This window comes from Fundulus heteroclitus, chromosome 20 (genome assembly GCF_011125445.2).
Source record: "Fundulus heteroclitus isolate FHET01 chromosome 20, MU-UCD_Fhet_4.1, whole genome shotgun sequence".
Classification (NCBI taxonomy): domain Eukaryota; kingdom Metazoa; phylum Chordata; class Actinopteri; order Cyprinodontiformes; family Fundulidae; genus Fundulus; species Fundulus heteroclitus.
This window is the reverse complement of record NC_046380.1, coordinates 21,162,421-21,182,243: the sequence shown is the minus strand read 5'-3', so window position 1 is coordinate 21,182,243 and position 19,823 is coordinate 21,162,421. Positions and strand designations below refer to the sequence as shown.

Genomic DNA, 19,823 nt, shown 5'->3' with positions numbered 1-19,823 from the left:
GGGCTAGATTTCATTGTATGAAAAAGCCCAGAATTATTCATACACCCGGCTGATTTGGGTTTAAAGTAAGCTTTTTAGTTTGCCAACACCTTTCTTGTGCCTGGAAGAGACATGTTAACATTTTGGAGCGGCACCAGACAGAGGCCCAACATGCAGCTGATGGAGAGCCTGCGGAGGAGCTAAAGGGATGAAGGGCATGGCAAAGAGGCCTTCCACCCTCAAAGGAGCTCAGTATCAAAAATGAGTTGCCATAAGATACGCAAAAATCTGCCCAGCAGCTGTCGGCCAGTATTGTTGCAGTGCTGTACAGATTTTTCAAATTAATATTGCAAAAGGTTTGGATATTTTTTGACATGCAATGATGTAGTGAAATGTATCGACTTCACACGTGGTAGATGTTTCTGAAAATTTCTAATTTCTAATTGCATTCACTGTGAAGTAGCCCTGAAGGTGGGCTACTTATTGCTCCAAAGTTTTTAAAGAAGACAAAGACAAATCTTTATTTGTCATTGCATTTGTACATTCTGATGTAATTTGTCTAACCCATCCCTTAAGGAGCAGTGGGCAGCTATTAAAGCACACAGGGAGCAATCTGGGGCTGAGGGTCTTGCTCAGGGAGCCACAGTGGCAGTCCGCAGGGACCAAACCAGGTACTTGCAACCTTCTCAGAGCGCATGGCTCTAACCACGAGGCTGCCACTGCCCTTGTGAGTGCTATTACTATAGCACCCTAAAGAAGCTTAACATGCGTTTAAAGGGAAATCTTGTTTTATTAAGGATTAAAAACAAATTAATTGGTGATTATAGAGGGGGAACTCTTTTTAACTTAATAGGTATGTGTCTACTGATGGTGTCTGTGCTCAAATCTTATTTCATGAACAACGTAATAGCAACAAATGTGGTTTTTCTTAAAAAATAAAAAGTTCATCAATGATTAAACTTGACAAAATGTTCTGGCCTTGACAGGTTTGTACTTACTGCTGGGGTTTTTATCAGTAATTGGAAGTAAAGAGAATTTAGTCCATTCAGTTGTTGTCTTCCATGGATATCATGAAATTAGATGTCTTGAAAGTGTATCTTACAAGCTATCATGTTTGGGTGTGATGTAAAAAAAGGTGCTATTGTCAGGAATAGTGGATGGGGTCTTAAATGAGCCTTCCAAATCAAATTCTGCTGGGGAGCCCCATATAATCATGGACTTGTTGTAATCAAGCATGTCTGAGAGGTGAAAATCAACTGCTTTATCTAAAATATGGGTATTAGAATATTGCCTTTGCCTTAACACAAGCCCTCATCTTCAATGCAAATAGCGTTAGCTGGGACTGACTCTCATATTTGTGTGTTGCCAAAATAAAAAAAAAAAGAAACCATTAACTGCACTGATGCACACTGGTTTTTTAACCTTTGCTTTCAAGGACACCAGAGCTTTGGTCCTAAGCATGCACACAGGCATCAGGGAATCTTGGACGTCTAATGGGTCTATTTTTATGCCAGCAACCTCACAGGGTGCAACATATGCTTTGAAGCGCAAGAAAAAGCTGTAAGGTTACTTAGACCATCTGTGAAATTATCACCACAAGGTGGAGATTTGCAGTTATTGTAAGCTCAAGGTTGTTTTTTATGTGATAACAGGTGAGGCTTGACCGCCAGGTTCCTTTGTGAGATGAATGTGTTTATCCTATATTTACACATACATTTAGGATCTATTTAATATAACATCTGTGTTCCTCTGATCTATGGCTGTGAATAAATATTGCTAAGCAATGTTTAATGAGGTCAAACAATTGTATTTCTCAATCTGTTTCAAATTAGTATTTTGTTTTGTTTGTTTTTTTATATAAAAGCACATAGAAGCTCTCTTTATTTGTAATTTCAAGTTGAATACCCTGATAATTCAAATGAGACGGTTTTGATCACAGATAAAGGGACTTAAGACTTAGAAGATTTATATTAGTTTCAAATACAAAGAAAAAAAAACACCACAAAAATACATCATTGCTTGCTCGTTTATTTCTTGTTTCACAATTGACACGTCAGACAAAAACATCATATTTTATGATTTCTTGAGCTGTGTATCGACCCGTTGAATGTTCATTCTTCAGCATCTCTTCCCTTAAATCAACACAAGAAACAGTAAAGAATTAGAGCTCTATAATTAGGATCAAAACAAAGATGAGATGACGCTAAAGATGATCATACCCTGCTCATTTCGCGGCTCTTGGCCCGCAGCTTGTTGACTTGAGACTCGGCGATGTCGGCGCGCTCCTGGGCCTCCTCCAGCTCATGCTGAACCTTCCTGTACCTTGACAGGTGAGAGTTGGCCTGCTCCTCCTGGAAAGCAGAAAGTCAAACTCTAAAAATGTCTCTCCGGATAATTTTTAGTCATGCTGTCAGAAGTCTGGCGTTAACACATCCTAAATTAGGGTGTTGCTAGTGCAACACCTATTTATTTCGCATGCATCAAATACTTCACACTCACAGCGTCTTCAGATTGACGCTTGTAGGATTTCACTTTGAGCTGCAGCTTGTCCACCAGGTCCTGAAGACGGGCGATGTTCTTCTTGTCCTCCTCAGCCTGGGGGCAGTGCACAGCATAGTCTGTTTGCTTAATCACTGCTTCTTTTCTTTAAATAAAAATAGTCTAAAACTGCTTCAAAGCTCAATCAATCCTTGGTTCCTCTTATGACATTACATAAAATGTCAAAGACCATGGAGAAGAGCAACATGTGCAAAACGTGCAGAAGTAAAGAAATTGTAAAAGAGCTGACAAAATCAAATACATTTAATGCCAGAGGTCATCTAAAGCAGATCATTCTGTGCAGCAGGAACATAATTCCATGCTTTTCCACTGTATAATTTAATTTTTTTCATGCCTTTTTTGGTAATACTGGGATACATTCATACAGGTTTTATCATCATACGCAGGTTTTATCATCATCATATTGCACAAATTGAAAAGCAACCCCAGATTAGGGCCTCATCTTTCCACTCTTTGTTTGGCAGAACAAAGTTAGATCATGCTCACTTTAAGGACCATAGCTGGAATTTAAAACCCTGATTTATTTAAAGTGGTCTAGAGAATAAAAAAAAAAAGTAAAAATGGCCCTCTGTGGAGTATTGAAGGGATGTGGATTTAATAGCCTCAGAAAAATGCTGGTTATTCATGTCTGGTGATGTCCTAAATGCTGAAGTCAAGTTGTGATGGTAAATTGAATATAAAGGCTAGTATTTATACTGAGATCAATAAAAAAAAACACTTAAATTAATTTGTTTTGAGTGCAGAAAATACAATAAACAATAGTATCTGAAATTTACCATATTATTTTCTACTTATGCAGACTTCCAGATAGAACTTGAAGTTGTCTTATGCTACAGAGAAACCCTGAATCGTTTTGATTCAACTTTACTTAAAGTTAAAATCAATTCAGCACCCAACTGCATATCTGTATGGATGGCATCAGGGGGTTTACTTCTGGTTGTGACCTCTTTAAGCACTCTAGGAGCCAAAGACATATGATTGTGACTCTTGCCCCCTAGGGGTTTTAAGCGTGTTCTACATCTGTTTAGCAGGTGGGGGAAAAAATAAGAGCCGCATCTTCCTAATAAATAAAACAAAATGTATGACCCAGTTCTGTTTTTTGCCTGTTCAACAACATTTCTTGTCCTGTCAAAGAAGCAGAAATAGTTTTATGGTACCTGATAGGTGAGCTCCTTCACCCTGCGTTCATACTTGCGGACGCCTTTGATGGCTTCAGCTCCACGTCTCTGCTCGGCCTCAACCTCGCCCTCCAGCTCCCGAACCTTCCCAGAAAATATCAGTCAGATGTTACGTGGAGGTCTCGCAGAGAAAATCCTCTATGCAGACATAATTAAAACCTCAGTATTGCATATTAAACGTACTCTGGCCTCCAGCTTCTGGAGCTGCTTCTTGCCACCTTTCAGAGCCAGATTCTCGGCCTCCTCCAGACGGTGTTGCAGGTCCTTCACCGTGATCTCCAGGTTCTTCTTCATCCTCTCCAAATGAGAGCTGGTGTCCTGCTCCTTCTTCAGCTCCTCCGCCATCATGGCAGCCTGCAGATGTGCACATTGCAAATGATGAGGATCGAAGAAACGCACCCCAGATTTTTAGACAGAGGCGCAGATTCACTAGATCCATTGGGTTTAGCTATGAGGGCGAAACAGCATGCAGCCTTTTCAAGTCACGGAGGGAAAACAAGATCCATGAAGACACATTGCTATAAAGTTGCTGGTTTTTTTTTTTCAATTTAATGGAACTAATGGAGTAGCGTAACTGTTTGCATAAACTGACTTCTGTCTCTCACCTTCTTTTCAACTAAACCACATTGTAATTCATTTGATGTAGCCATGCCATAGATTTTACTGTGCATTGCTAATCCATGGCCCCCTGAGGGTTTTGTCATGTATCAGATTTGTTCTATAAAACCTTTAATCACAAGTTTAGAACTGAGATTGAGAGATTCAAAGAATAAATACAGTGTTTGCTATTTTCTTGGCAAAAACAAGGAGACCTTGCTTTCATAAAAAAAAAAAAAATCAGCAAAGAATGACACGCTCATCTGTATTTAGCATGAATCATTTCTAAATGTATTTAAAGTGAACCCTTGATGTTTTTAGTTGGGCTCCCACTTTTTCTGAGACCTTGGTTGCGGTAACCTTGCCATTAGGTATCAATAAACACAGCTCACTGGTATTCTTTAGGATAAAATCCATTACTGATCCCTTCAGAAATGTAAAACTAGAGAACTCACATCCGTGATGGCCTTCTTGGCCTTCTCTTCGGCATTCCTCGCCTCCTGAATGGCGTCCTCCACCTCACCTTGGATCTGAACAAAGTCGGCCTCGAGCTTCTTCTTGGTGTTGATGAGGCTGGTATTCTGAGGAAACACAAATGTAAGTATGCAAATCGTTTTTTTTTTAGCTCCCATTTCACAGATAGAAACATCACAAAGTGCTGCTCGGAAAAAACACAGTCAAATAACTACCAAAATTACACAATAACAATAAACATTCAGCAGAAATCCTGTTTAAACAAGAAGATGCAACTTTTTAAAATGTTCTACAGAGTCAACCAAACGTCGCTGTAAAGGCAGACTGAAAGGCTTGATCCCCCTTGATCTTAAATCTGGTGCTTGGAACAACTAGAAGATTCAAAGCGTCTGAACGAAGACAACTAGCTGCAGCAGCATGTGTCGTGAGAATAGTAGATAAGACATGTGCTCAGAGGAATCCAATATTGCACCAAGACTTTCAATCCTGCGCTTCAAGAAGCAAGAGTCTGACTGATATTTGTTTACAGTTCACAAAGTCCTGTAATGAAATGGCAATTAAATTTGCTGTTACAAAATTAATTATAGACGTTGATTCAGTGGTTATGTTTTTTACGTTTTTTTAGATGTATACCTGGGAGTGCAGCAGCGATACGCGCTCGCTGGCGTCCACCAGCTCCTGCTCGGCCACTTTACGGCTTCTCTCCGTCTGCTCCAGAGCAGCTCTGAGCTCCTCGATCTCAGCGGCCATCAGCGTGTTCCTGCGCTCCACCATCGCAACCTGCTCTTTCATGTCCTCCTGCGCTCGGAGAGCCTCGTCAAGGTGCAGTTGTGCATCCTTACAAAACACAAACATGTTATCAATACAGCTGTTTGTATTAAAATGACAAAGGAGCTTTAATTTTGAGCTAACTGCAGCACCTTGAGCTGTCCCTGCACATTCCTCAGCTGTTTCTGGGCTTCAGCCGCCTGCCGGTTGGCGTGGCTCAGCTGGATCTCCATCTCATTGAGGTCTCCCTCCATCTTCTTCTTGATTCTCAGGGCATCGTTCCTGCTCCTGATCTCAGCATCCAGCGTACTCTGCATGGACTCGATCACCCTCTGGCTGTTCCTCTTGATCTGCTCGATCTCCTCATCCTTTTCCGCAAGCTTCCTGTCGATTTCACTCTTGACCTGGGTGAGCTCCAGCTGGACACGGAGGATCTTGGACTCCTCGTGCTCCAGGGTGGCCTGCACAGAAAGGTAACTTATTCAATCGATAAGTTCCTCCTTTGAAGAGTATTTTTTTTTTTTTTTTTTTGCAGACGTGTTATCTTGATTACCTCAGCCTCCTCCAGGGCTGTTTGGATTTCTGCTCTCTCATTCTCTGCAACTTTCTTGCTCTTCTCAAGTTCATGAATTGTCTTGCCTGTTTCACTAAGATTTTCAGTCAAGTCACTTATTTCCTCTGTTGAGAGATTAGACACCCCAGAATTATAGATTTATCAAATCTATCAAATATTGACAAAGTCGGTGGTATAATTGTGGTTTTGTGGGTCTTTGGTGCCAGACGGGTGGAGGGTTTTTGTCTTACGCTGCAGGTTCTTGTTCTCCCTCTTCATGGTCTCCAGGTGGTCCAGAGCTTCCTCATAGGAGTTCTTCATTTTAAACATCTCGGTGCTCAAAGCACGAGCCTCCTTCTGAGCTCCTTCCAGCTCCGCCTGGCTCTCCTCATACTTCTGCTTCCACTCTGCAAGGACCTGGAATAAAACAAACTCGTAAGCATCATCTGCTCGCACAGGTTCATCAGCTAAATCTCTGAACTACCAGAATGTCAAACCTTGTCAAAGTTCCTCTGCTTCTTGTCCAGGGTAGCAGCCAGAGCGTTGGCTCTCTCCACGTCGATCATCAGGTCCTCCACCTCCCCCTGCAGCCTCTGTTTGGTCTTTTCCAGAGAGGCGCATTTGGCGTTCACGGCCTCGATGGACTCTTCAGCATCCTGAAGACGCTGGGCGAGCTTTTTCCTGCAAAAGACATTTGATGTGAAACCTGGAAATGTTCTCAATTACAAATCCTTAACAAGAGTTAGACTCACTTGGCCTCTTCCAGCTCTTCAGTGCGCTGAATGGCGTCGGTCTCATACTTGGTTCTCCACTGAGCCACCTCGCTGTTAGCCTTGGACATGGCGCGCTGCAGCTCACCCTTGGCCTCCTGCTCCTCCTCATACTGCTCTCTGAGCAGATCACAGTCGTGACGAGCCGACTGAACAGCGTGAGCCAGTGCGTTCTTGGCCTAAATGGGTCAAAATGCAAAACAAAGAAAAGCCAAATGCAATGTTTCTTATCGGTAACACATGAAAGATTTTTCTTTACCAAAAACAGGGTGCCTCAGTACCTTAACTTCTTCCTCCAGATGTCTTTTTAACTCATCAATTTGATGGATGAAGGCCTGCTTTCCTCTGGTAAGCTGAGAAACAAGAGACTCCTTTTCCTCTAGCTGACGACTGATTTCACCTGGACAGAAGTAAATCCTTAAACATCATTTGAATGTCCTTATAATGAGGTTAGTTAAGATTTTACTCTAAGTAGGCGTCACTCACCGTTTTCAGAGACCAGTCTAGCTTTGTGAGAATTAACATCATTCAGCTGACGAACGTGCTCATCGTTCTTGGTCTTCAGCTCACTCAGTTGATCCTCTAAAGAGCGGCACATTTTCTCCATGTTAACCTGGAGAACATGCCCAACAATCAAGGTCACGTACAACACAGTCGTTTGGACTTTATTGCTCTTCAGTTGTTATTTCTCCAGAAGAAGTATCGATAAATTTCACCTTCGCTTTGGCTGTGGACTCCATGTTGCTGGAGAGGTCATCGATCTCCATCTTGTATTCGCTTTTCTCTTTCTCCAGCTTCTGCTTGACCCTCTGGAGGTTATCGATCTGCTCTCCCAGCTCCGCCACGCTGTCGGCCTGCTTCTTACGGAGAGCTGCAGCCGTGGCCTCGTGCTGCAGGGTGGCCTCTTCCAGGTCGCGACGCAGCTTCTGAAACTCAGCCTCGCGCTTCTTGTTCATCTCGATCTGAACAGACGTCGCTCCGCCGGCTTCCTCGAGCCTCTCGCTGATCTCCTCAAGTTCTCTGGAGAGGTCGCTTCTCTGCTTCTCTACCTTGGCCCGAGCAGCTCTCTCAGCCTCAATCTCTTCTTCCAGCTCCTCAATACGTGCCTATGATGCAAAAATAGAGATGGAGCCTTCAGTTGTCAAAATGGAGGGTGAGGAACCTTTCTTACAAGCACGTCAATATATAAAATGTATGATGTTGTAGAATTTAGACCACATATTTTTCTCATTTTTAAATGTTGCTTGAATGGCAACAGTTTTGTTATATACATCTGTTAATTTTCAAAGAAAACACAATGCAAACACACTTCATACTAAAAGCAATAGCAACGGATTACCACATACAAAGGCCCTCAAACTGTTGACATCTTACCTGTAGTTCCTTGATTTTCTTATTAAGTTGAACTTCAATTGTTTGTTCATCTTCTATCCTGCTGAGTAGCTGGCTTATTTCAAAGTCTCTCCTTTCAAAGGAAAAACAAAATAAATGTTAGCTAAGTCATGCAGGAACTCTAGGTATCTTGTGCTTACTTTCAACTTTTTTTTTTTCAATTTCTTTGAGCAAAAATACAAATAAGATTTAGTAGTGCTCAAAAGGAGTAGGTAGAAGTTCAATAACTTATAAGAACCTACCCCCAATTACAATATTCATGTCATGTAACATATGCAGTCTTTTGATAAAAAAAAAACTTAGAGAATGTAAATTTGTTTTGGGAGTTTCTTGTCATTTTCTTGTACCCACTTCTTTATCTTCTCATCAGACTGCTGCTTGTCATTCTCCAGATCCATTATGGTTTCTTGGGCCAACTTCAGATCTCCTTCAAGCTTTCTTTTTGCACGCTCAAGATCCATCCGGAGCTTCTTTTCCTGCTCCAAGGAACCTTCAAGCTGGTGCAATGAGAAAATCCTAAGTACATTTGATGACATGTATTTTTAAAACAATGGCTGTTACTGACTGCAACAAACACTGCTATTTACATCGTCCACTTGCTGCTCCAGCTTTGCCTTGGATTTAGTCAGAGTGTTGACTTTGTCTTCCTCTGCCTGCAGATCGTCAAGGATCTGCTGATGGGACTCTTGGAGGGCTTTTTTCTCCTTTGTCAGTTTAGCAATGGTCTCATCCTGAGAGGCCATTTCCTCAACCAGGTTTTTAACCTGCATTGACAAATAAATTCTTACAGTGTTGCACCAATTCTATTTAAAACTAGAATGTGATTGTTACGCTCAAACCTTGTTTTCAGTGGCATGTTTCTCCTTTTCCACTTTGGCCAGAGTCAGCTCCAAGTCATCGATGTCCTTCTTCAACTCGGAGCACTCGTCTTCCAGTTTCCTCTTCTTCGCTGTCAGCTCAGCGTTGATCTCCTCCTCATCCTCAAGTCTCTCGGATGCCTCTTTGACTTTGGCCTCAAGCTGGATTTTTGCTTTGATGAGCCCCTCACACCTTTCCTCTGCATCAGCCAGGGTTTCACCCTCCTATATTTAAATTGACCGCAAATATGAAATAGATTAGAACACCATTGTTGCCGTTGTATAAAATGTACAATGAGATTCAAAAGGTGCTTTTTTTGTAAGTTTGAGTAAAATATTATTAGTTTTGGCAACGTTTTGGTCTTGTACATACCGACTGAACTTGTAGCTGCAGGTCGTTCTTCTCCTGAAGGAGAGAAACCATCTTCTCCTCCAGCTCCTTCTTTTTAGCCAGAGCCTTCGCCAGCTCCTCTTTGGTCTTGGCAAAGTCCTCTTTCATCTGGGCCATCTCCTTCTCCGTCTCTGCGCTCTTCAGCAGAGGCTTGATCTTGAAGTACAACTTCATCCACGGCCAGGTTTTGACATTCATGAATGAGCGGATGTTGTACTGGATGGTGAAAATGGATTCCCTTGGAGGACAAAGCAGAGACATAGTCTTGTGCTCAGTTTTGTCAAACGCACGCAAACCTCTTCACTGCTCTCTCTGTCGGAGGTCGGTGCTCCGATTAAAAGCTGCAACTTTAAATCTTTAAAAAATTTAAATCAAAAAACTATTCACGATCTGCAGAACTCACATTGTTGATCGTCACTTACAGTCTCTATGCGAAGTCAAAGCAAATGCATGCTGTTTATGAAGCACGTTCAATATCAGCAGCAATTGAGCAACAGGAAAAAAAACTAGAAAATTTCTGAAGAAATTTAGCAAGGCGACTGCCTCATGGTGCGTACCGTACCGTCAAAAATACTAACAGGAAGTAACACTGCAAATTTCAGGTTCCCAAAGTCTTCACAGCCCCCGCAGCGGCCGTCCAAAGGTGCCATGTTAAGTCAATGGAGCATGTCCCTGACCTCCTAGGAGCCTCTTGGTAGCAGCGTTGCCATGGAGACTCACGGACAGCTGCAGCCCTGTGTTACTCATCATTATCTTTATCATGTGGGGGGACTGAGTATAATGTGTGATTTTAGTGTCTTTGGAGCATTTCTGCAGCGTGTAGCAGAGGCAAAAAGGGGTGAAATATGAACGTTTGACACCTCATAAAATAGACAGTCTTTATCCGACATGGCCCAGATTTGTTGTGGAGCTTTCTCTCTAAAGGAAGTACTGACTCTGTCAAGCAGAGTTTGGTAGGACCTTCCTAGAGCTACTTACGGTAGCTCTAGGAAGAGCCGGTAGCTCAGAAACATGCTAACCGTTAGCTGCTAACATAGTTGTGTTCAGTATCACCGGGTGATGGTACTCTGTTAAATTGGTCCAAATCCTGTGCTGGGAAGTGCCTCAAAAAGGGAGATAATATGATTTTGCATGGTTCTTGTTTATTATGTCGCCATGGTAACTCAAAATGGCAGCTTATACAAAAAGAGCACCTGATTGGATGAAGAGGCACTTTTTGACATGTATACTATAGGGGTGTAAATATAATATATTTAACCTGCCACACCAAGTTTTGATCCTGCAACTTCTGGAGTACCAGTCCCACAACTTAACCAGTGGACCAAACCCCAACCATATATGGACTTGCATTTGGCGGCAAATAAGTGTATACATGGCCATTGAAGAGCATTGGGTGAGAGATGGCGGCAAGCAGCACTTCTTTTCTTCGGAACCGCAAATGCTAGAGACGTAATTTGTTCTGCGTTTATTTCGTAACGGATAGTGGAACAGGACAAGCTATGGGTTTTTGCTGGAAATATTGTATGGGACTTTTTGGCATGGTTTTTCACTATTTATGTTGCCATGGTAACTTGAAATGGTGTAAAGTACAAATAGCACACTTCACGGCATCAAAACGCACGTTTTGATATATACTTTGTGGGGGTAGACCCTACGGTTCGGGCTGTATTAACGGTGAAAATCCTTATTAGGTGCATAGTCATAGGCACTGCTCTTGCATTTGCATGGCAGTCGCCTAATGACCAGAGCCCTAACCTCAAAAAACTTCATGAACAAGAAATCTAGTTTAAATGCCCATAAATAAAACTGGGGCTTTCTGAAGTCATCTAAACATGGTAAAGCCTTCCATCAAAGAAAGTATTGAAATGAAAAAAAACTTAGTGTATCTCTTTCCAGCTCAGGCAAACGTACCTTCTTTCCATCATCTTTACAAATTCTCGCCTCATCACATAACCTCTGCAGAGAGCCTGGGTTATGGTGACCAGTTCAACCAGTTTCTCGTCCCTCATCTCTTCCAGAGTACCCAGCAGTCCAGCCTTAAAGAATACCTGAAGGGAAAAACACAACAGCACTGGATCAACGTTTTATTCGGTTTCATTATTTGAGCAACTTCATAACGTTTATCTTAAATCTGCCAATTTACCTTAGTGTGGCCAAACTTATACTGAGTGTGGTCAACATTGATGGATCCCAGGAGTTTCTCAGAGGCCTTCTTGTTGTCAATGAATTGGCCTTCAGGAATGACACTAGCGTTCAGTACTTTGTACCTGCAAGAGGTCACATAAATCCGATCACAGACGTACCTGAGGGAATTAAGATAAATCAGTGAGTACAGAAACGGCTACTGCACCTCTGCTTGAAGTCACCATACAGGATCCTGCTGGGGAAACCTTTCCTGCAGATCCTGATCCCCTCCAGCACACCGTTACACCTCAGCTGGTGGATGACCAGGAAGTTCTCCATCAGACCTGAAATGTCAATTAATTAACAAAACTGAATAATAATAATGCATGTCTTCTGTCATCATAAAAATGCTCATAGATTTTGTTGGTTTGACAAGAAGCTCAGAGATTAAACTGGCTCAAACAGAACCAGAGGCACAATCAGTGGAAAAAGAGATTATCTAAAGTTTCTTCGTTCGTTTTTGTTTCATCTGGCAGAACACATTTTTGTTACAAACATTGGACGTCTAGCCACTAATTAATTTGAAGGCAAAGCAATGTGTTGGGCTTTTCAATTAAAATCTTTAGAAAATCATATACTTTATGAATAAAATATATGTGGAAATTGTCCCTTTCTATCATTATTAAGACCCATAATTTAACAAAACAATATAACTACAACAAGAAATATACAATAAATGCTATTATTATGGATACAAAATGAGTTGTTTTCTGGCAGAAAACAACAAATGCACTCAAAATGGTGGTATAAATGAAATCATACATGCACTTTTCAAATTTTTTTATACAAGACTTGTGCAGTTGTTGTGGAGACTGACCTGGGGTTTTGGATTCATTAGGAATAAGACAGCGCACAAAATGTGGGTGAGTGCTCCTCAAGTTAGTCATCAGCTTGCCGAGGTTTTCCTATAGAAGGATAAAACATTTTAAAATTCTTCCAAACTGGGCATCAACGCCTCACAACACTGGTTACTGCTTTTAAGAACTTTCTCATAAATATAGCCCATACAGGAAAAATAAAGTTCATTACACAACGGGGAAGGGGAGACAGGCGCAAAACAACCTGCAAAACCCCTAATTTGATTTTAAATCTCTCTCTTTGCTACATCAGCATCAGGCAAACCTTTGCTCTTTCTGTTTGGCATCTGGCAATTTTTTACAACAACATAAACAAAAACAAAAAAATATATATAATTCAGAAATGATAAGATAAAAAGTGTTGTGCTTATTTAACTGCAGGAAGATAGGTCTACTTTTGTTTGTTCCACATCAAACAGGTATCCTTCTTTGAGGACCGATGAGATCATATATCAAAGTTATATATAAACTGCTGATGCACTTTCATGTAGCTTGGGGGAAGGCTTGCGTTAGGATTAAGTACAAACAACTCATCTGCTAGTTGCATGCACTGCGTCATGTAATCATCCAACGATTAAAGTCTAATTTACCCTGAAGAGAGCTGAAACAGTTTGGAATGAGCCACCCTTCTTCTTGCCTCCACCCTTCTTCCCACCTTTGGCGTCTGTAGAAATTATTCAGAAGTGCAATAATTTGTCATAGTAATTTAACAAGGGAGCAGAGAAACTCTTTGTGCATATATTTGTGCATATTTTTCCATGATTACTGATCCCTAAACATCTGACACATCACGTAATGCTGCAAATAAAAAAATGGTACCATCTGTTCCTGCGTGGGATGCATAGAGGTGAGCCAGCAGCTTCACGGCAGACTTCTGGTATAGCTGGACCACGGTGTCATTCAGGGGGTCCTTGTTCTTATCCAGCCAGCCAACGACATTGTAGTCCACAGTGCCGGCGTAGTGCACCAGAGAGAAATGAGCCTCAGCTTTGCCTTTGGCAGGTTTGGGTTTCTGGAAGGGGGCGCTTTTCCCCAGATGTTGGTCATAAAGTTTGCTCTTGAAGGTCATGTCTGTTGCCTTTGGAACGATGCACTCCTCTTCAAGGATGGAGAAGATGCCCATTGGCTGTCAATGATAGCACAATAGTTGATCAAAGCCTCCCATTTGTTTTCTATTAAATAGTACACACTTCTCAGGTTCTTACCTTCTCAATGAGCTCAATGCACGCAGCCAAGTCCATGCCGAAGTCAATGAACTCCCACTCGATTCCCTCCTTCTTGTACTCTTCTTGCTCCAGGACGAACATGTGATGGTTGAAGAACTGTTGCAGTTTCTCATTGGTGAAGTTGATGCACAGCTGTTCCAAGCTGTTGAACTGTTGGAGGACAGACTCTGTTAGATGTTCCACTGTGTGCTGGTTCATCAAATCTAAAGTTAATTCATACATTACTCACATCAAAGATCTCAAAACCAGCGATGTCCAAGACACCGATGAAGAAGTTCCTGGGCTGCTTGGTGTCCAACATCTCGTTGATTCTGACGACCATCCACAAGAACATCTTCTCATAGACAGACTTGCAGAGAGCACTCACTGCATTATGCACCTACAGATTGAAAAAAACATTTTTTGGTTATATATTTTTTAGAATCATTAAACAAATCTGTTTAATTTCACAAACTCAGTTACCTGAGGCACAGTTTGACCTTTGACCACCATTTCATTTCCAACCTTGACCCTGGGGTAGCACAATGCTTTGAGCATGTCAGCAGAGTTCAGGCCCATGAGATAGGCGATTTTATCAGCCACTGGTGAAAACAGAAATATAAGAACATATGTAACAGGGCAAATGACAGCGGTATTACAAAATACATCCATCTGGCAAATGCTTTTAATCTGGATCCTGGTTACCAGAGTAAGTAGGGGTGTTAGGCATCTCTTAACCCTGTTTTCTTTAGAAACCAAAGGTAAGCTTAAATGGAGCATTTACCGTTTTGCCTCACAGTCTATTTCACCTTTTCCCCCGAAAACATAGTTGTCAGCTTTTGTTTCTTAGTTAGGCAAAAGGTTTACAAAGGAAACAGCTTACCAATCCATCCATCCTTCCATCTACTGTATCCTGATTATCTGTGACTGGGTCCCGTGTAGAAACCCAGACATCCCCCTACCCTGTGACCTCCTCCAGCTCATTTTGGGTCATTTTGTTCCTATTGTTACAATCATTCTTAGTTGTAGAATGAAAACTCTTCTTTAAAATTCAGAATATTTTATAATTCAGGCTTGTTACCCTCAGTGCCATCAGGCTCGGCCTGCTCCTCTCGCTGCTTCTGCTTAAACTTCATATTTCCGTGATGCATCACCGCTCCGGTCAGCTTGTAAATGCTGACTTTCTCTTCTGCTGTGAAACCCAGGATGTCAATGGCAGTCTGAGGAATGAACAAACAAAAATACAGATTTAAGGATTTATTACTAGACCATAATCTATGAATTACCAAACTCATAGAGTTGGTCCTGGAAACAACCTGATGACGACATCTGAGTAGTAAACAAAGTCTTTGCACACATTTTAACACATTTTACTCACATCAGTGGCGATGAATTCTTCAACGTCATTGATGCTCTTGACAGTGATTTCTCCCTGACTGATCATGGGAAAGTCATAAGGGTTGGTGCTGATGAGGAGAGCCTCTGAAAAAGAGAAATATTTCCAGTATTTAGTACCCAAACTCAAGTAAAGCAACACCTTCACAGTCGCTTCATGCATGCTCTGTATGAGGGATTGCTGAAAAGTCAACAACAAAATGCGGCTATCCACTGTGGCTGTACGCTCTTTCAGAAGGAGTGAATGCTGCTTGTTAAAGACTTGAAGCAATCTGCTGGTTTCCCTTAGATAAAAAAAAACTTTTCAACTAGTTTGTCAGTATGATTTGATAGAATTGACTTCATAAAGTGCCTTGAGAAGACATGTAATGTGAATTGGCCCTATAGAAGTAAAACTGAATCAAACTGAAACTTAATTTGTTCATTAGGAGGCTACAATGTTTACCTATCAGCTCAGGTTTGTGGCCTGTTGCGAGCTGGTAGAAGATGTGATAACTTCTCTCAGCAGACAGCTGGAACGTCACACGAGACTTCTCCAGCAGATCTAACAACACACACACATAAGATTATTTTACATTTTGTCCCATCATAAAACTTTGTATATATTATATTTAAAAAACATACATGTTTCAATATCAGCTGAAGCCAGCTTTCCAGATGTTCCAAAATGGATTCTGATGAATTTACCCTGCAGAAGGAAAGAGTTGTTAGTCATGGTATGGTATGTCATTTTTCATGCTCTTCTTTTGCAAACATTCTTATATTAACAGGGCCTAGCCACGTACTATGACTTTATTCATTTCTAAGCTAGTAACTTAGTCTGGTTGCATACAAAGGCTTTCAGTTTAATTTCTTTTTTTTTTTTATTTCTGTTTTACACTTTAGTACACAAAGTGCATTTGTGCAAACGTACCATAACAAGACCGCGTGACCGGATGTACAATATTGTGCATGCTCTCAATGACTAAACAAGGAGAAGCTGTGGAGCCGAGCGTGTCAGTAACATCCAGTGGAGAAGTGAAAAGAAACACATTAAATAGTCCTAACTTTACTGCTAGGCATTGCAGGACGATCTACTGGCTCTTACAGTAGCTGTTTATGTTTGTGTCTACTGAGGTACAACCTTCTTTTTAGGCACAAAAGAGACAAGTAAACATTATCAGGGTGACTTGGGAATTATTGTTTTATTTGAAGATGAATATGTGTTTTTTGTTTTTATAGTCCTAGTATGTGACCATACCCCTTCAAACTAGATACATTTCTGATGTGGATCATGCTCTGTATTTATAGCAAAAGCCAAAAGCATTTAAATCCTCCCTCATTAAGCCGGTATAACTTTAAAAACTTACAAAGCGAGATGAGTTGTCATTCCTCACTGTCTTAGCATTGCCATAGGCTTCCAGCAGGGGGTTTGCTGCAATGATCTGGTCCTCCAGCGAACCCTTTAAATTAAATCACAAGATGCATGTTTGTATGTTGCTGTCCACATCATCATGGGTATCTCCCATATATAGACCTTCCCTGTTCACCTGCATTTTCCCAGGAACGTGTTCAGCTTTCTTTCCAGAGGCCACTGCGATTGTCGCAAAGTACTGGATGACACGTTTGGTGTTCACAGTTTTTCCTGCACCGGATTCTCCGCTGGTTTGCAGAGATACAGTTTAATTAGAAAAATACTGACGCAGCTGATGTCAGGAAATCCTAATTTGCTAAAATATTTGACACTTACGTAATCAGGATCGACTGGTTCTCTCTGTCTGTAAGATGGAAAATGATGCACAAAGATTAGAGGTGGATGTTTGAGGTGAGACTACTGTGTTTATGTACGGATCATAGAAAGTTTGACACCTTGGAGCATGAACTGATAGGCGTTATCAGAGATGGAGAAGATGTGGGGTGGAGCCTCAATCCTCTTCTTCCCTCTGTATCCTGCAACAACCACTGCATCGTACACTGGCAGCCACTTGTAGGGGTTCACAGTGACGCAGAACAACCCGGAGTAGGTCTGCAAAAGACGGTGATCCGTCATACACAATTTAACCATGGGACAAATTTAAATGGATCTCCACGTTAACATCTCTAAGCTGGTCTGGAAAGTTGTCCAAATTAGCTAAGTCACAAATCATAGTAGTTAAATGGCTGCTTAAAGTCTGTTTGAAATTATATGAGAGGAACAATTAATACATTTAGCTCAAAGAGGGCTTAAGTTATAAACTGTTATGGGTATAAGCAAGTCTGGTCTATCACCGGTCAATTACATTGGAACCTTCTTTTGCCTCTCGCTGCTAGAGACTACATATTCAAGCGAATGCCAGCAGGCCTGCAGAAGATCAGGTCAAATCTGATCCGAAAGGATCAGATTTGCTCTGTCACTCCACCATGCATGCTCTATCAGTCTTGAATTTCGGTTGTCTGCAGCTGCTATCAGAAAGTGTGGTCCCCATTGCTAGGTGAGCTTTAGGTTGGTGTAAAATATCCTATGAGTCATGTTTAATTCATAAAATGCTCTTACGTAGATCATCCATGCTGCATAGCGCTCTTTGAGGTTATACAGCACAGAGGGCTCACTGAGGTGGGTCATCATGGCCATGTCCTCAATTTTATCAAACTTCGGCGGGTTCATGGGAAAGATTTCATCCTCCTTCACGGTGAGGGTCTGCAACAAAACAGTGATACACGTGCACCACTTGTAAACTCCAAGTAGGGTGTCTAAGAAACGTCAGACAGATTCATGTTTGTCCCATCATGTGCCGTTAGATGTCCCCCTACCTTCCCACCCTGAACTTCAACCGTGGCTTTGCCGCCCTCCTTCTTCACCAGTTTACCCTTCAAATACATCTCAGTGGGCTCTGTTACAAAGTAAGCTGTTTTGGCATCAAAGGGAGTGTTCTGAGCCTCGATTCTCTCCCTTTCTGGTTTTCGGAGGTATATGGCCGCCGGGCCAAAACACTCCATGTCCGGTTCCGAACTCATGGCTCCACTGTAAAAAATATGTACACCAAAAACAGAAGTACATTTAAAAGAAATATATATGTCTTGAAAAACCAAGACAGTGCACAGCTTTAGCTTTTTTGTTTTGTTTTTGGTGTTCTGGCAAAAGATGTAGTTATAATTTACCTTGTTTGTTTTTCAGTGATGCACTTGGTGTGTGGATGCTAAGAAAGGTTTAAAGTTTGAAGGAAACCATTAAAGAATTTTTACATAAAAATATTGTCTCATTAATGAAGCACAACACGCTGCGTACGTATGATGGAAGACTCACCTTTCCGGGAAGCCCTTCAGTCCTGAACCTCCGAGTGGACTGGGAGTGCTTCTTTTATATTGTAATCTCTGGCAACTACGGAGGAGCAACCCTCCTTTTAGGGTCACTTATCCTTCTTCAGATTCATGGTCTCAGATGTCCCCATCTCTCCATCACCAGTGTGTTACCCTATACCTTGTAATGCCAAAACAATTATTTACTGCAACACCGCGTCAGAAATCTTCATAGAAAACCAAGCAGCAACTGAGACTGGATGCTAAAACAGATTGTGTGCGTCCTGAGAACTTTACACAGTGTTTTAGGAAGAAAGCATTCATATATCCTGCATGATAGAGACACCAGAGTATTTTTTTAAATATAAAGGAATAAAAAGGTATTAACTTTACTTTTGGTGTATACAGATGCTATATGGTTGATCTTCACTTGAAGAATTATTCGAGCAACCAAATATTTGGCAGTGACTCTATTTGAAGCAGCTCTCAAGCCCAGGCTGAAGAGTTTACTTAAGGCTAATTTAAGAACCCATTATGTTCCATTATACAAGGAGAAGGTCTGCCATGTTAGAAAGCAGTTCTCCTGAGGTATGATTAGGTTGCAACAAAAAATAACATTTGATATGTTTGGCCTTCTTTTACAGTCTTATTAGGATGTAAAACAAATATAGCTTCTTGCACACAAATGCCCGAGCTCTTACTGCTGCAAAGGCTGACAAATGCTTTGAACGCCGCTGTTAATTACATGCGAGATAGTTTTCAGCATCCTGTTACATCAGAAGAATGTCCTGTCTGCGAAGCTCCATGTTCTTGAGTATAATTATTGTGACTTAGTCATCAGCTCATTGGGTTCAGTTGAGCTCGGTTCTGAACCCTGGTAAGTACACTTCTACACTCGCTCGTTGCTGGTTTCTCTGTAGCAGAGCTCTGATGCTTATGGGGTACACAGCTATCATTATGTTTTGCATTGCAACACTGATGTTTGGTCCATTTTACTGTTTGAAATTGTTGAAATCAGACAAAATAATTCACTAGTAACGCCTTGTCTGTCCAAAGCTTGTACAGCATTTATGTTTTTTTCATGTTTCACCAAACAAGGAGAGAAAATTGTGTGCTCATAGTAAATTGGTTGATTGCGCAATCATACTACTACTACATCATACTACATACTAAGTGATCCATATTATTGCTGAAGTTACAAATGTTGAAAAGATTCAGTTTGCTGTTGTTCTGCTAACAGTATAAATGTGCTGTTGTGAAATCATAAGGAGGGGGATTTATTGTAAATATACAAAGATGTACACGAAAAATAAATAAATAAATGTAGCAAGCTTAATTCTACAACACACATTTCTCAGCTGAGTGGTATACTGTACACGATTGTGCTAAGAATCACCTATATTCGAGTT

The 19,823-nt window shown here is 41.2% G+C and overlaps 1 protein-coding gene across 1 annotated transcript; it reads right to left on the bottom strand.

Moving 5' to 3' along the window:
- Nucleotides 1-1,987: 1,987 nt before the first annotated feature.
- On the bottom strand, nucleotides 1,988-18,490 carry LOC105933259 (myosin heavy chain, fast skeletal muscle). The gene is made up of 41 exons (XM_021321549.2): nucleotides 18,422-18,490; nucleotides 18,277-18,314; nucleotides 17,929-18,139; nucleotides 17,672-17,815; nucleotides 17,008-17,164; nucleotides 16,889-16,916; nucleotides 16,689-16,800; nucleotides 16,509-16,601; nucleotides 15,784-15,847; nucleotides 15,605-15,703; nucleotides 15,143-15,246; nucleotides 14,846-14,984; nucleotides 14,248-14,366; nucleotides 14,015-14,164; nucleotides 13,765-13,935; nucleotides 13,379-13,685; nucleotides 13,150-13,223; nucleotides 12,520-12,607; nucleotides 11,869-11,986; nucleotides 11,662-11,785; nucleotides 11,430-11,566; nucleotides 9,501-9,756; nucleotides 9,110-9,352; nucleotides 8,858-9,034; nucleotides 8,622-8,767; nucleotides 8,253-8,343; nucleotides 7,595-7,984; nucleotides 7,365-7,491; nucleotides 7,160-7,278; nucleotides 6,861-7,057; nucleotides 6,606-6,789; nucleotides 6,360-6,525; nucleotides 6,109-6,233; nucleotides 5,708-6,016; nucleotides 5,421-5,624; nucleotides 4,769-4,894; nucleotides 3,900-4,070; nucleotides 3,696-3,800; nucleotides 2,479-2,574; nucleotides 2,199-2,330; nucleotides 1,988-2,111 (listed from the first exon to the last, which is right to left on the bottom strand). The coding sequence occupies exons 3-41, from the start codon at nucleotides 18,130-18,132 to the stop codon at nucleotides 2,091-2,093; spliced, it is 5,817 nt and encodes a 1,938-aa protein (XP_021177224.2). The 5' UTR covers nucleotides 18,133-18,139; nucleotides 18,277-18,314; nucleotides 18,422-18,490; the 3' UTR covers nucleotides 1,988-2,090.
- Nucleotides 18,491-19,823: the final 1,333 nt, after the last annotated feature.

Excerpts from the sequence above, each read along its gene's own strand:
- LOC105933259 (XM_021321549.2), bottom strand. The coding sequence starts at position 18,132 with ATGAGTTCGGAACCGGACATGGAGTGTTTTGGCCCGGCGGCCATATAC. Across the intron at positions 15,247-15,604 it reads CCACAAACCTGAGCTGATAG|AGGCTCTCCTCATCAGCACC; the intron begins GTAAACATTGTA and ends TCTCTTTTTCAG. Across the intron at positions 2,112-2,198 it reads AGAGCCGCGAAATGAGCAGG|GGAAGAGATGCTGAAGAATG; the intron begins GTATGATCATCT and ends TGTTGATTTAAG.